At 42.0% G+C, this 14,328-nt stretch overlaps 1 protein-coding gene across 1 annotated transcript in view; it reads right to left on the bottom strand.

Moving 5' to 3' along the window:
- WDR59 (WD repeat domain 59) overlaps positions 1-14,328 on the bottom strand; it is a 68,856-nt gene that overhangs the window by 8,337 nt on the left and 46,191 nt on the right. Inside the window, exons 18-20 of the mRNA XM_014536800.1 lie at positions 12,376-12,529; positions 2,921-3,054; positions 1,524-1,605 (exon numbers count right to left, since the gene is read on the bottom strand). Coding sequence (XP_014392286.1) covers positions 1,524-1,605; positions 2,921-3,054; positions 12,376-12,529 — 370 coding nt within the window. The remainder of the gene's footprint in view (positions 1-1,523; positions 1,606-2,920; positions 3,055-12,375; positions 12,530-14,328) is intronic.

Below are 14,328 nucleotides of genomic sequence, written 5' to 3'. Positions count from 1 at the left end.
CTCCTCCCCATACATCAAGCCCTTGCTCCTCTGAGAGCTGCAAAGCTGAAAGCTTATTGAGACACAGAATTGTCGGCCGGTGTGGCTCAGTGGTTGAGTGTCAACCTATGACCAAGAAGTCATGGTTTGGTCCCGGCCAGGGCACATACCCAGGTTGTGGGCTCAATCCCTAGTGGGGGGTGTTTCTGTCTCTCTCCCTCTCTCTGCCTCTCTGAAATCAATAAAAATATTTTTTAAAAACACACTTTAGAAAGTAATTTTGCCTCAGAGAATTTTTTTCAGAACATGAACATTGGGTCTGCCTTAGCATTGCATTTACCAATCTTCCCACCAACCCTATGAGGTAATTATTCTTATGGTTCCCATTTCACACATACAGGGTGGGACAAAAGTGGTTTACAGTTGTTCGTATGGAAAATTATACAATAATTAATAAATAATACAAGAATAAACTGTGTTTCACATACTCACAACTGTAAAATTACTTTTACCCCACCTAGATACAGAGGCTGAGAGAGTCTGGGATCACACCACTAGGGTGCTGAGTCACACCTGTGCATCCTGTTATACATTCCACAATATTTCTACTGCTTTATTTGGCTTCTTAGTATTCACGGGACTTTAGGTGGCTAGGTTCTTAGAGAAATAGATCATACTGACCTAACAGGGTTTGGGCAAAAACTTTACAGTATTTATTAGGAGACAAATGGAAATCCTAGGGGGTTTCTACAAATTGAAATAAAGGGAAGCCTTAGCTCGGGTCATTTGGAGGGTTATAAGGGGGAAAACTAAGTGGACAGGACAACTGCTAGTAGTTTCCATTGCTCAATCTAATCCTCACACTAAAGAATAAAGGTGCAATAGAGAGAGGGGATTAGTGGTTGCCTAGGGCTGGGTGCGGAAGGAGGATTGTGAGCTAGGGTAATGAAAATGTTCTGAAAGTATCTGTGGTGATGCTTGCAAAACCCTGTGACTATACTAAAGGCCATTAGATAGTACATTTTAAATGGGTGAATCGCATGGTATATGGACTATATTCTCTATAAAGCTGTTAAAAACAATCAAGGAGCAGCTTGCTTTAATATACGGATGTGTTCCTGTAAAAATGAAGATTTTAAATTTTTGTAAGACCACATCGTATTTTTAAACGTGTCTATTCTAAAGGAATGTTTTTGTAAACACTTTATGAAATGAAGCATTTTTTAAAGTAAAAAGGAAACAGAATTGAGAATACAAATGGTAAAGATACAGAAACCTAAATGTGGTGTGCAACCATCACCATGGTACTAAAATAGAAAAGAGATGCAATAAAAAATAGTAAAAGCTTTAGGATCCTCTCAACTAAGCTCTATTAAGAAAAGCATCCAAGGGATTTAGAAAGCTACTTTGTCCTGTAGTTTGGCAAAGAAAATGAAAAATAGGAGTCACACCTTGAAATGTCACTAAACCACAACTATAAAGTGAAGACACCCTGCTCGGGGGGAAAAAAAAAATCCAGATGCCAGCAAAAGGGATGGACATACCTGGACAAGATCCTTCCTTCCAACAAGCAAGGCAGAAGTGGCGTTCTTCTGACACGTTTCTTGAATATCATTTACATTTAATCTGAAATGTAAAAAGAATGAGAGTTTCTTTCTGATCTAACTTCCTAAATCAATTACTCCTTGTTTAATAAACAGACTGAAAACTGCCTCTTTGGTTGTCACTAGAAATGTTTTCTTTGTATTGGCCTAGAGATCCCTTGTATGTAAGAAGAAAATGCTTAACTAGCAGCTGATGTTATGCTGTGGGTTCAGGCCTGGGGAAGGTGAAATCGCTCACCTCTTTGAAGCCAGAAGAGGAGGCCAGACTCAAAAACCAATCTGCTGGCCCAGCCAGGTGGCTCTGTGGGTTAGAGCATGGTCCCATACGCCAAGGTTGCGGGTCAATCCCTGGTCAGGGCACATACAGTAACCAATCAATGAATGCGTAGATAAGTGGGACAACAAATCTCTCCCTCTCTTTCTCAAGTCAGTGAAAAAAACAAAAAACAAAACACCGATTGCTAACCTGCTTAGCTGTGAAGTTCCCCAGACTTGAGAGTTGAATGAAAATGGATTGAAATAGATACAACACTGTAGTTTCTAACACAGAGAGTGGTATGCTGTGCATATACTACAAAATGAATATTTTTGTCATGAGTCCAGGCTCAGGAAGAAGGGGAAGCAGAGGCTGGCCTGTGTATGCTTGTCACTCACCTCCCACTTCCCTTCAGCCAAAGTGGCTCCGCTTCATCTGTTTTCCTGATTGGGCTTGGGAGGCAGAATTCTGAGACTGCTCTCAAGATTTCTGCCCCTGGTATAAGTACCTGTTATAAGTTCCTCCCTTAAAATGGGGTGAGACCAGTGAATACTGATGGGATGTCACTCCCATGAATAGGTTATGGTTAATCAATTGACTCTGAATTTGTCAAAAGGGAGATTATCCTGAGTGAGCCTGACCTACTCAGGTGACACCTCAGAAAGAAGGTGAAGTGACAGTGAGACACTCCTGCTGGTCTCGAACATTCGCCTCACTTAATGGCTGCAAGAAACCGAATTCTGTGACACCTGCATGAGCAGGAAGAGGACCCTGAGCGTTAGATAGGCACACCGCCTGGTCCACTCCATGATTTCAGCCTGGTGAGACCTGGGCAAGGACCCAGCTATACCACGCCTAGGCTCCTGACGCAGGGAAACTGTGAGGTAATAAGTGTATGTTGTTTTAAGCCACTAAGTTGGTGGTAATTTGTTATGCAATAATAGAAAGCTAATATACTGGGCGACTCCTAAAACTGCTTTTGAAGAAAGGGTTCCAAAACTTAAAAAAAAAAGGGGGGGGGGGAACCTTTGGTAATCATGACTAAATGATAGGCATGGCACACTTAAAACCTTGAACTTACATGTACAGCTCTCCCAGTGACTTGTGAACAGGAAGGAGGCACGCAATATCCTGGATGACAACTTTCCCAGCAGCCTTGATTGGTCGGTTGCCAGAGTCCGATCCCTCGCGCTTGCTTTTCCATCTCCTTGATTTCTGGGGGAGATGACAAGATGTCACTAATGGGGACTTTGCTGCGTGGAAGCCTACAGTTGCAGAGCACATCATAGTTGGGTCATTGGTAATTTGCAGAGACTTTGCATTACAACATCATGCCCACAATTATATGAATCAGCATCTATAGGAAATGGAAGGATAACAAAGGGCATTGAGCTCTTGGTCCAAAATCCTAACCGCAGAACAAGCACCTACTGGAGAGCTGTGCTCAAAAACAGACAGAATTTTGAAAATAAGGAAGAAAAAGAACGGCAGGTAAATAAGTTAGTAAAGACCACAAAAATGTGGGAAAAGAGCAACTTTTAAGGCTGGGTTCAGCCCTGGGTTCAAAGTTTTTTTTTCCCTTCTAAGAGAGTTTTAATAGGATCTGTTGAGAATTTAATCCAGGAATAGCAGTGTGAGCTCTGCAAACTTTAATCTATGGCGGGCAGGCAGACAGAAAAACTTAGCAGCTCAAGGAGAATTACCTTGTTTTTCGTGGCAGACTTGAACTATTTCTAAAAGTGATCATTTTTAGAATGTCAAAAATACTTGAGCAGAGGGACGTGAGTAATGGACAGGGAAGATCATGAGCAACTATCTTATTTCCCCAGAGCCCCACTACAAATGGCTATGTAGGAGCCTGTATGTGGGAAATGAGAGCTATCCGAGAAAATGGGAATTATTAGAGAGTAGCACCATCTGGTATCTTCAAAATGACAGCCCGCCACGGGAGTGATATTCTATTTTATGTTATTGCCAGAAATTAAAAAGGGGCCACCAAAGTGACTCAACTAAGGAGGAAGGAGGGAGACATATTTATTAACAAAGGGTACAAAAGGTGCCTTTCTGAAAGAGCCTGCAATTTGGAATCAGAAAACCAAGGTTTATTGGTCTTTTTGCCACAAGTACTGGTTCAAGGTGACCCTGGGCGAATTACTTATTTGCTGTGAATTTAGCCTCATGCCAGTCTCTTTTCATTCACTGATGGCTCAGGACGAGCTCTGTTGTTCCAATCTCCCAAGGTTAATATGGGTACAATGAAAAGTGAGTAAACACTCTGTAAATTCAAAGAGTACTATTTTAAAATCTGTAATTTTTATGAATGTGCATAAACCTTCAGAAATGTAATTAGATCACTTTTAGATTACTCACAAATTCATTTTCCACAAGTGATTTTTATACAATCACCCTTCCATAAATTAGTCACAGTCTACATTCAGAGGTCTCTGAACCCTGATGGCCCATCTAATCCCCAAAGTTGCCCAATGCATGTAACTTCCTATGGGATTAGTAAGTGTTATGGAACCTACTAAATCCAGGACACCTGGACTTAGTTCATGGACGGTAAATGAAAAAGATTAGCTGAAATATTTGGATTGCTTATCATAATTGGTAAATACAGATGCTACATTATCAATTTGGACCTTAGCCCATTTGCCCTTAAGAAGCAGTTCAGTTACTATTTACTATTTACCCATACACAAGACAATACTCCGCAACACACGAGGAAGCTTTATCTATCATTGTGGGGTAGCCCTTCAATTCTCTGCTAGCCCTCGTTATTTTCAAAATTAGAACTGTGTGAGTGTTCACAAAAAGTGCTACCATTTTTAGCCACAAATATCCTGACGTGGGTGCAAGGGGAGAATGTGCTAAAGAGCAAACAACCTGTCAGGATGGACTGGAGCCAGGCAGTGTTAACCAACACAAGACGGTGTCGTCATGCCTGCCTCGTACTATGATAGGACTGGTTTTCATAGGGAGGGTGATTTGGCAGAGACAGGAACAGCACAATGTGGTTAACCAGAAAAAGGAGGGTATAAGTATACCTACTCATTTCACTGTGATTTTCATCCAGGTTTCCAGGAGTTTAAAAATCCCAGGAAACGACAAACCCACAGGCCCCACAGGCCTCACATGAGATTTAAGGTACTGGATTGAAAGGAAGGAAGGAAGGGAGGGAGGGAGGAGGGAGGAAAATATCTACACTAAAAAGATTCAACAAGGTAGGGAGTATGATCCATCTAATTTGGTCCTCGGGTTGGTTAGAAGGCTTCTAAAACACTGTTCCAGGCATCACTTTGATTCCTTATTGTAAAGAGAAATGAGAAGCACTTAAAACACTGAGCAATGAACCAGCTCTGTTTAACTGAATCGGAGAAACAAATGGAAGCTCACGAGGGATGGGCCTACAGCTTTCAGACCACAGTGAAAACCACAATTCCCTGCCTTTCTAAGCAAACCCAATGAAAAGATAATATGAAGACCCATGTGCCCAAAGTGGTTCATTGGCAGATAGACTAGCTCATTTTAAAATGTTTTTCCTAACAGACTTGAATATTTCTAAAAGAGATCATTTTAGAATGTCAAAGAAACTTGCAGAGGGACATGGGTATTAGAAAGGGAAGATCATGAACAATTATCTTACTTCCTCAGAGCCTTGCCTACAAATGGCTACACAGGAGCCCGTCTGTGGAAAAAACATCTAACCTGGGATTTAAAGGCTAGCCTGTCATGACTAACTTTAGCTCCTGCTACAACTGCTCCCACTATGCGAGCGAGAGCCTCACCACAGCTCTCTCACAAAGGGGCTGTTGCCTCCACCACTCAAGGCCACACTCATAAGAGCTGAGCTTTGAACACAGGCCAGTCAGGCTGCTAAGCCCATATTTGTTACTCTGTTTTAGAGAGCATGACTTTAGATTAAAAAGGAAAAAAAAATTAAGTCCTGACTACTTGTTAATATGTAAATAGTTTGGTCCATTTTTAAATGGATCCATATCTACATGTAAGGAGATCAGCATCTGATTCTAATGAGGCCTAGCCAACACACCATCCTCTACAATTCCTCACTTCTAAAGCCACTTCTCCGCCAAGCACTGCAACTGTTCGCTAAGGCAGAGCAGCGAGCTGCAGATCCGCAGAGCAAGCAGCTTCTGGGGCTACGCAGCTCGGCAGTGGGCATGCCAGGCTCAGACCCAGGTGCTGTATTTCAGGCCAGGTTCAAGGGCCTGCACCTCACGCCGTTTAATCACTGTCTGGACTTATTAGGATTAGGTATATTCATAGAGAGGACTCAGAGTCCAATGAGCTATCTTAGGACTCTTCCTCCACTTGCAGTCTTGGGTCACAGAGATCTGTAGAAACAAACTAATATGAGTCATCAATAGGTACTTGATGAAAATGTAGACAGTCGTCTTAAACAACTACCTACAATTATCCTTCACTGAATTACAGAAATCACACTCTGTATTTCTGGAACTTCCCTGTCAACTTCTTGAGACACCAGGCTTCTAGGTGCTTCTCTGTTTGATCTGGTTGATGTGTAGGTGATGTTTTATGAAACCTCAATAAGCTGCCTTTGAGCCTATAATAGGAGAAGCTTCCCCAACACAGGGCCACCTAATTATAGCTGTCACCAATAATCACACTATGAAAGCAATTATGGGACAGCAGTATTCATTCATTTAATCCAGAAAGGAATACTACAAAACATTATCAAAGATCTTTAACCAGTCACAAAACAGTTTCTTTTTTTTTCTTTTTCTTTTTTTGTTAATCCTCACCCAGGGATATTTTTCCATTGATTTTTAGAGAGAGGGGGAGAGACAGAGAGAGAGAAACATCGATGCAAGATGTCTCTTTCACATGGATTGTTTGCCTTCTGCCAGCACTTGGACCAGGGCCGGGGATCGAGCCTGCAACCAAGGTACGTGCCCTTGACCGGAATCAAACCCAGGACCCTTCAGTCCACAGGCCAACATTCTATCCACTGAGCCAAACCAGCTAGGGCAACAGTTTCTTTTTAAATTTGTTGGTTGGTGGTTTTAACATATGAAATACCTCCCCTTCCTGCTACAGGGGTCACTCAGTAATCCTGTCTAGTGGCCAATTCCTTGGGGATTCAGATAAAATGAGGCTGCTAAATGAAGACATGCCAAATCTCAAATCCTTGCTGCTCCCTAACAAGCAGGGACTGTTTTTCAGGGTGTTTCTTTTAGAGCTTTGACAATTAAAAGGGTTCATATTCCATCCACACTCTCCCAAGACTTCCTTTCCCCTTAATATCTAGTGGCAATTTTGGGAGTCTCTCTTATCTATGCAACTGTCAGGTGATGACAGGCAGAGAACCATGACACACCAGTCTGAGTGTGGTTGATCTTTCCAGGTGAGGGGAGGACACTGTGGCCCAAATGCCCTCTAAGCCTCCTGCATTGCTCCAGTCCCACTCTGACGGCTAAAACATGGATACTTTTCATTGCGGTAAAATCAGTACTTCTGGGAGGCAAAGGACTCTGCATTTCTCTTATGTCTTCTCAATGCCCCATCAAGAGAAAATGCCCCTTCCCACAGATTATGAGCAGGGATTGAGGGGAGAGGCAAAGCAAGACAGACAAATTACCACATAATGAGCACCAGGGTGCTCCTCTGAACATACCAAGAAGGTGTTCATGGAATCATGGGAAAGAGGACAGATAGGGAAGGAGTCGGGTGGGAGGAAGCGGGAGGGAGGCATTGGTGCAAATAGCACTGAATGACAACCAACAGCCAGCTTGCGACTGTACCACCAGTGTTACTGCTACAACCGGAGGCAACATGGATGTCAATAAATGGATAAAATGTAAAAACAGCCCAAGAATAAGCCACCAACTGCTTCGCAGCAACCCCATCAACAGTGCATAATCAGCAGAGTGGGAGGGAGTCCTGATGAGTTCCCGGTTAAACAGCAGCAGGGGAGCCTGCTGGGAAAGCCAGTGGAAGTCAGCAGTCGGCTGGCTGGGACAGGCCTTTGGAGGAAAGGTGGCCATGCTGGCAGCTCCACCTGCAAGTTGTCGGCAGCTGCAGTACTGCTAATCAGGGCTCCTGATTTCAACTGGTTTTTATGTGAAAAGGCTATAGAACTACCCCCCTAAGTATTTTTTACACCAAATGAAATTTAAGCTAATGTCTTAAGGCTGCCTTGCACAGCCTGAGGTCACCATGGCACTACTGACTGGTTAAGGGGGCGGGAGAGGAAGACAGAAGAGGGGAGATGGCCAATAGGAGTGAGGAAGAAAGGAAGAAAGGAAGAGATGATGCCCAGGTTTGACTGTCAATGCAAAAACTGATGGTATGGGAAAAATTTGTTCCAGAAAATTTCCAAAAGATAAAAACTAGCTTATGTGTCGTGTCAGTGGATGAGATGGGCACTTTCCTCTTTGAATTACACCAAGACGATAAAAACAGACACAATGGTGGAAGCCCCTTATATCTTCCTCTGCTTCCCAATGCCAAAGGTAGGCTTCTGAAAGCTCAGTGAAATTATACAAATATTCCAAATGAAATCAGGTAGCTGATGGCTTACAATCGGGGTTCTTCCCAAGAATCCCAGTATTGAGCTTCCTTTTCAAAGAAGTCCATTCACAATCCTTAACGGTATCAGTATTCACCCATTTGAAACTGTCAGGGACCCAGGAGGCAGTCCTTGGCACCTGACTCCCAAGAATGAAAACTTATTGTTGCTGGTCCTGAAACCCAGCCAGCCTGTCATTTCAGGTTCCTCAAAGCCAGGCAGGTGGCATTTTATTCTTGGGCCTTTGGGCAGAGACAGGATTAGTCAAGGAGAGCATTTGCACAGCGCACAGTACCGGGAAGTCGTTAATTGCTTGTATGGACCAACGTCGCCGGGCAGAGCGAGGAGACATCTGTGCGTGAAAACGTTACACCCAGGAGGAGGGAAGAAAAACACCAAGAAAATTAAAAGGGAAAAATATAGAATAAAATGAAAGCTTCCCACATCTCTGATGGATTAAATGATACCATAATATACTACAAAATAAAACTGAAATGCTACAAAATCTGAATTGAAACACAGCAGTAGGTGGATTCCCTCTCCTCCCGCCCAACCCATCACACTCCAAACCCAGCTTCAATGTCATTGTTTTTCAGCCCAAAACACATTTCAACATATAAGGGGCTGATGTCCATTCCGCTCTGACCAAAGGAACTAATGAGGATTAGGATCACAGGGCAACTGCAGAAACAGTGGAGGACTCTGCTTGCCCTTTCAGGGGCATGTGTATGTGCGAGAATATTCTCATTCCTAACAAGGAAGAAGTTCTTCCATACACTCAATACCACATTTTTTGGGTGTGTAGCTAAAGAGCATTGGAGAAATTGGAAACCTTGACCTTGGGACCGCGGGACTATTTTTAGAGTGATGCCATGGGAAGCGAGAGCCCCAGAGAAATGCAGGGAGAGCTAAGGCTGAGGACTTACACTCTTAAGGGCATTCTCCCTAACAACATGAGCATCAGTGTGAAACTGGGAGCATACACACTGTTTATGGAGATCAGAAATTATTTTGCAACTTCAAGACCTCCCCAGTTATTTACTTTAGAGCTATTTTCATAACATAAACTGAAGCAAATGTGGAGGTTGCAAAAAATTTTTAATGTTTATAGGGTAAAACCTAATGTTTCTCAGAAGTTCTGGGCCTTCCATAGAATAAGTAATATTTCATCAACTATTAATAGTTGGTCCAGTTACCAAATGAATGTTAGCATCACTCTGTGTTTTCTAACTTCCTATAGTGTCTCACAGCCTGGCCAGCATGACTCAGTGGTTGAGTGTCGACCTATGAACCAGGAGGTCATGGTTTAATTCCCAGTCGGGGCACATGCCCAGGTTTCGGGCTCAATCCCTGGTGTGGGGCATGCCGGAAGCAGCCAATCAATGGTTCTCTCATCATTGGTATTTCTACCTCCCTCTCGCTTCCTTTCTGAAATCAATAAAAAATATATACTTTTTTTTTAAATGTCTCACTTTTTTTAATTTTTAGGAGCAATCTTGAAATTCCATCTGGAGAACATTTGGCTGACTATAACATAACCTAAGTCGGGCAGGTTAAAATCACAAAAAACAGCCCGACCGGTGAGGCTCAGTGGCTGAGGGTCAACCTATAAACCAGGTCACAGTTCCATTGCCAGTCAGGGCACATGCCTGGGTTGCAGGCTTGGTCCCCAGTAGAGGGAGGGCAGGAGGCAGTCCATCAATGATTCCCTCTCATCAATGATGTTTCTATCTCTCTCTCCCTCTCCCTTCCTCTTTAAAATTAATAAAAATATTTTTAAATGTCTTTAAAAAATCTCAGGGATAGAGATCTAAAAGAGAATAGAAATATGTAGACGAAAGATCTGGGATGAAAATAAAAACACGAAAATTTAGTAAACTGGAATCATTTCCAGAACCAAAGTAATGAAAGTGCTATTATTTAACCCAAGAAACTAGACACCTGAGAATTAGAAAATACTCCTTAAGGCACAGAACCGTATTGCTGTCCATAAGGAAGATAAGAAGGCCTATGGACAATATCATGGCTGTATCTCATTTCTTTAATCCTCCCCCTTTGCCCATGTAAATGGGATGGACATGAACAAGCTTTAAGGAGTGATGAATTTATTTCAGATTCATCACAAAATAACTGACTTGCCTATTTTAACATATTATGTTGAACCAACTGAAATTTTTCTTTAAGGTCAAAAATGGTCAAATAGCACCCATTTCATATGTTTTAACCTAATAACTACTTTATGTCATCCATTGAAATGTGCCTTCCTTCCCCAGGGATTCTGGGGTTCTTGTCATTTTCTATTTCCTGGCCGGTATGACTGTTAATTCACTGAATTAGATGCTTATGATTTGTGAACTTTTCTGTACATAGGTTATATAGCAATATAAAAGTTTCATATAAAATTATAATAAAAGGGTCTCTCCCATTTTACTTGCTATCTGAAATAAAACTGAAAGACCACTTACTATGTCATCCTCGGGGATGATCAGAGCCCATTTCTGTAGAGAAGAAGCACAGTGGGAACGACCCCAAACTGCAATATCACGATCCTTCCTTTGGTCCCTCTGTGACTGTGGTGCTTGTAGTAAAAGAGGCCGGACCATCCAACACATGAGTGTGGGCATTACAAATGCTTCCACATCAGGAGAGATCCCAACTTGGAACTGGGGTTACTTGGACTTGACATGGCCTTTACACATCGTCACAGAGTCAGAAGTGCTAGTCTGTGTGTTTTGCCCAATCTGAACCCAAGCATGAGCAGCACATGACATGATTCAACTAACAGATCTCTTCAACCTGGCTCTAATGCTAAAGAAAATTCCCATATTTATCCAACCATGATGTCAATTAAAAAATGCCTTAGTTCCAACCAGTTTATCAAATCATCTAGGCAACTACCAGCTAGCTTGCATTTAAAATAATTTTTCTCAATGTAAAAGATTTGGGAAGATATGGTGTCCCAAGAAGGTCTGTGACAGCCAGGGGGATTCATTCCAGCAGAGATGCAAAGAAAGTTGGCCAGAAAGGCAACAAAAACAATCATGGTCTCTATTCAACTGAATGGCTTTGCCCGAGTCTGGTCTTGTCACAAGCATCAGTTCCTGCCACTCATTTCAGATGACAAAGTCAGAGACGGCCAACTATCAGTGAGAACCAGGAATGTTAGATAGTACAGCTGCAATCAGAGTGATGACACCTCTAACACTTGTTAGAAATTGGTTTATTTAAAATAATCCAATTTAAAAATGTTAAATTATGGTTGATCCATCATTTCCTCATTAGTGGAGGACAACAGCAAAGAATCCCACAGGACTGAGTCTGTGAGTAGCTCAGTGGTAACTCTGTTTAAAACATCATGTCAAGTAAAAGCTGGCTTAAACCAGACTCTCAATCTGACAAGAAAGAGTTCTCAGAGTCCTTCCTACGCTCTGCCCACACTCTCTACACTGTCGTCACTAAAGGCTTCTGACAGCTTAATAGCTACCTTAGGGTTGATGAGTTCCTTAAGAACCCAGGAACATAAGGCCAGGTGCAAGTGATTTTTATATAAACTGGTCCACTCAAATGGGTACTTCAGTGTAGACTTATAAAAACTATAAAACCTCTTAGAAATTAACTTTAAAAATTCTCACAGATATGAAGTTGCAAATACAACAAGACCCCAAGCCCTCAGAAATACCCCTTAATTTGTTGATGAACATCAGAAGGAAGATCTGAAGCTCAATTATTCTATCTGAAAGAATGATCAACTTAATGAATGGGGACTACAAGAATAGGATTAAGTGGGGAGATCCTCCCAGATTCAATTTTAGTAGGTAAAGCCAATGGAAAGGCACAAAACAATGGTCTTTCTGTAACAAACTAATTATGACAGTGAAAGTCTACAGAGGATTGCTAATTTAGCTGCTGTGCGTGGCAAGCAGGGAGACAACAAGAATCCAGGAAGGGAAGGGATAGGAATCAAAGGCCGAGGCTCTGCTGCTTACCCGCTCCTTGTAGTAGAAGGAGCTGACGGAGACCTGCTCTTTGTCACTGCGAGTGGGGCTCCCACTGTATAAACGAAGGTTCCCAGGGGCCTCTGTGCGGATCTTCATTGGCGCAATCAAACCAGTATGATAAGCAGACAAGGCCGAGAGAGACCTGTGGTTGAAAATGCAGCGTTATCCATACTGGCTTCAATCTTTCCATCTTTTTAAGCAGTGCCGTCTTAGCACTTGATGAAACCAAGAGGAAAAGATGGATAAAATGGGGGGGAAATGGTAAGTCTACAAAAATGAATTAAACAGAACTTTCAGAACTGAAAAATACCTTATCTGCAGAAGCAGAGAATGTTTCTGATTACATACATAGGAAATTCAAAGAAAGGACTCTACAAACTACTAAAACTAATAACTGAGTTTAGATACAAGGTCAATCTATAAAAATCTACTATGGGAGAAACCAAGATGGCGGCATAGGTTAACGCTGGAGTTTGCTGCCTCGAACAACCACTTGATAAATACACCCACTGTATAAACGAAGGTTCCCAGGGGCCTCTGTGCGGATCTTCATTGGCGCAATCAAACCAGTATGATAAGCAGACAAGGCCGAGAGAGACCTGTGGTTGAAAATGCAGCGTTATCCATACTGGCTTCAATCTTTCCATCTTTTTAAGCAGTGCCGTCTTAGCACTTGATGAAACCAAGAGGAAAAGATGGATAAAATGGGGGGGAAATGGTAAGTCTACAAAAATGAATTAAACAGAACTTTCAGAACTGAAAAATACCTTATCTGCAGAAGCAGAGAATGTTTCTGATTACATACATAGGAAATTCAAAGAAAGGACTCTACAAACTACTAAAACTAATAACTGAGTTTAGATACAAGGTCAATCTATAAAAATCTACTATGCCTGGCTGGTGTTGTTCAGTGGTTAGAATGTTTGCCCTCACACCAAAGGGTCTTGGGTTTGATTCCCGGTCAAGGACATGTACCTAGGTTGCAGGTTCAAGCCCTAGCCCATTGGGGCACATGCAGGAAGCAACCAATTGATGTATATCTCCCACATCCATCTTTCTGTCTCCCCTGAAAAATATCCTTTCTGTCTTTCCTGAAAAATATCCTTGGGTAAGGATTAACAAAACAAAACAAAAAAGAAATCTACTCTTTTTCTATATATTAGACACAAATATTTAGAAAATAAACATTTTTAAAATTTCATTTACAATAGGATCAAAACCCATCAAATACCCAGGAACAAATTTAGTGGGGAAAAATGTGCATTGAAAACACAAAGTATTACAGAGACAGACTCATAGAGAGCAGGCTGACAGCTCTCAGGGGAGCTGGGGGGGGAGGGGTTGGAGGGTTTGAGCAAAAGGAAAAAAAAGAGAAACAACTCCTGGACATGGACAACAGTGTGATGATTTCGGGGGGTAGGAGGATTGGGGGAGGTGGAGAAGGATACAGGGGGGATAAATGGTTTAAAAAAAAAAAAAGAAATACAAAATATTGCTAAGAGAAATTAAAGACCCAAAACAACAGAGAATTATACCACGGTAGTGGATTGGAAGATTACATATTATTAAGATAACAATTTCCTCCAAATTAATCGACAAAGTCAACACAATTCCAATCAAGATTTGAGCTTTATCATAGAAACCAATAAGCTGACTGCATCTTTTATAGAAATGTAAAAGACCTAGAATAGCCAAAATAATCCTGAATAAAAATAATACACTTGGAGGATTTACACTACCAGACTGGAAAACTTACTATGGAAAGCTACATCAAGAGTGTAGTGTTGGCCCTAACCGGTTTGGCTCAGTGGATAGAGCGTCAGCCTGCGGACTGAAAGGTCCCAGGTTTGATTCCGGCCAAGGGCATGTACGTTGGTTGCGGGCACATCCCCGGTGGGAGGTGTGCAGGAGGCAGCTGATCGATGTTTCTCTCTCTCATCG

This window comes from Myotis brandtii, unplaced genomic scaffold (genome assembly GCF_000412655.1).
Source record: "Myotis brandtii unplaced genomic scaffold, ASM41265v1 scaffold165, whole genome shotgun sequence".
NCBI lineage: Eukaryota > Metazoa > Chordata > Mammalia > Chiroptera > Vespertilionidae > Myotis > Myotis brandtii.
Note: the sequence above shows the minus strand (reverse complement) of the source record. Positions and strands in the feature narration are given on the sequence as shown.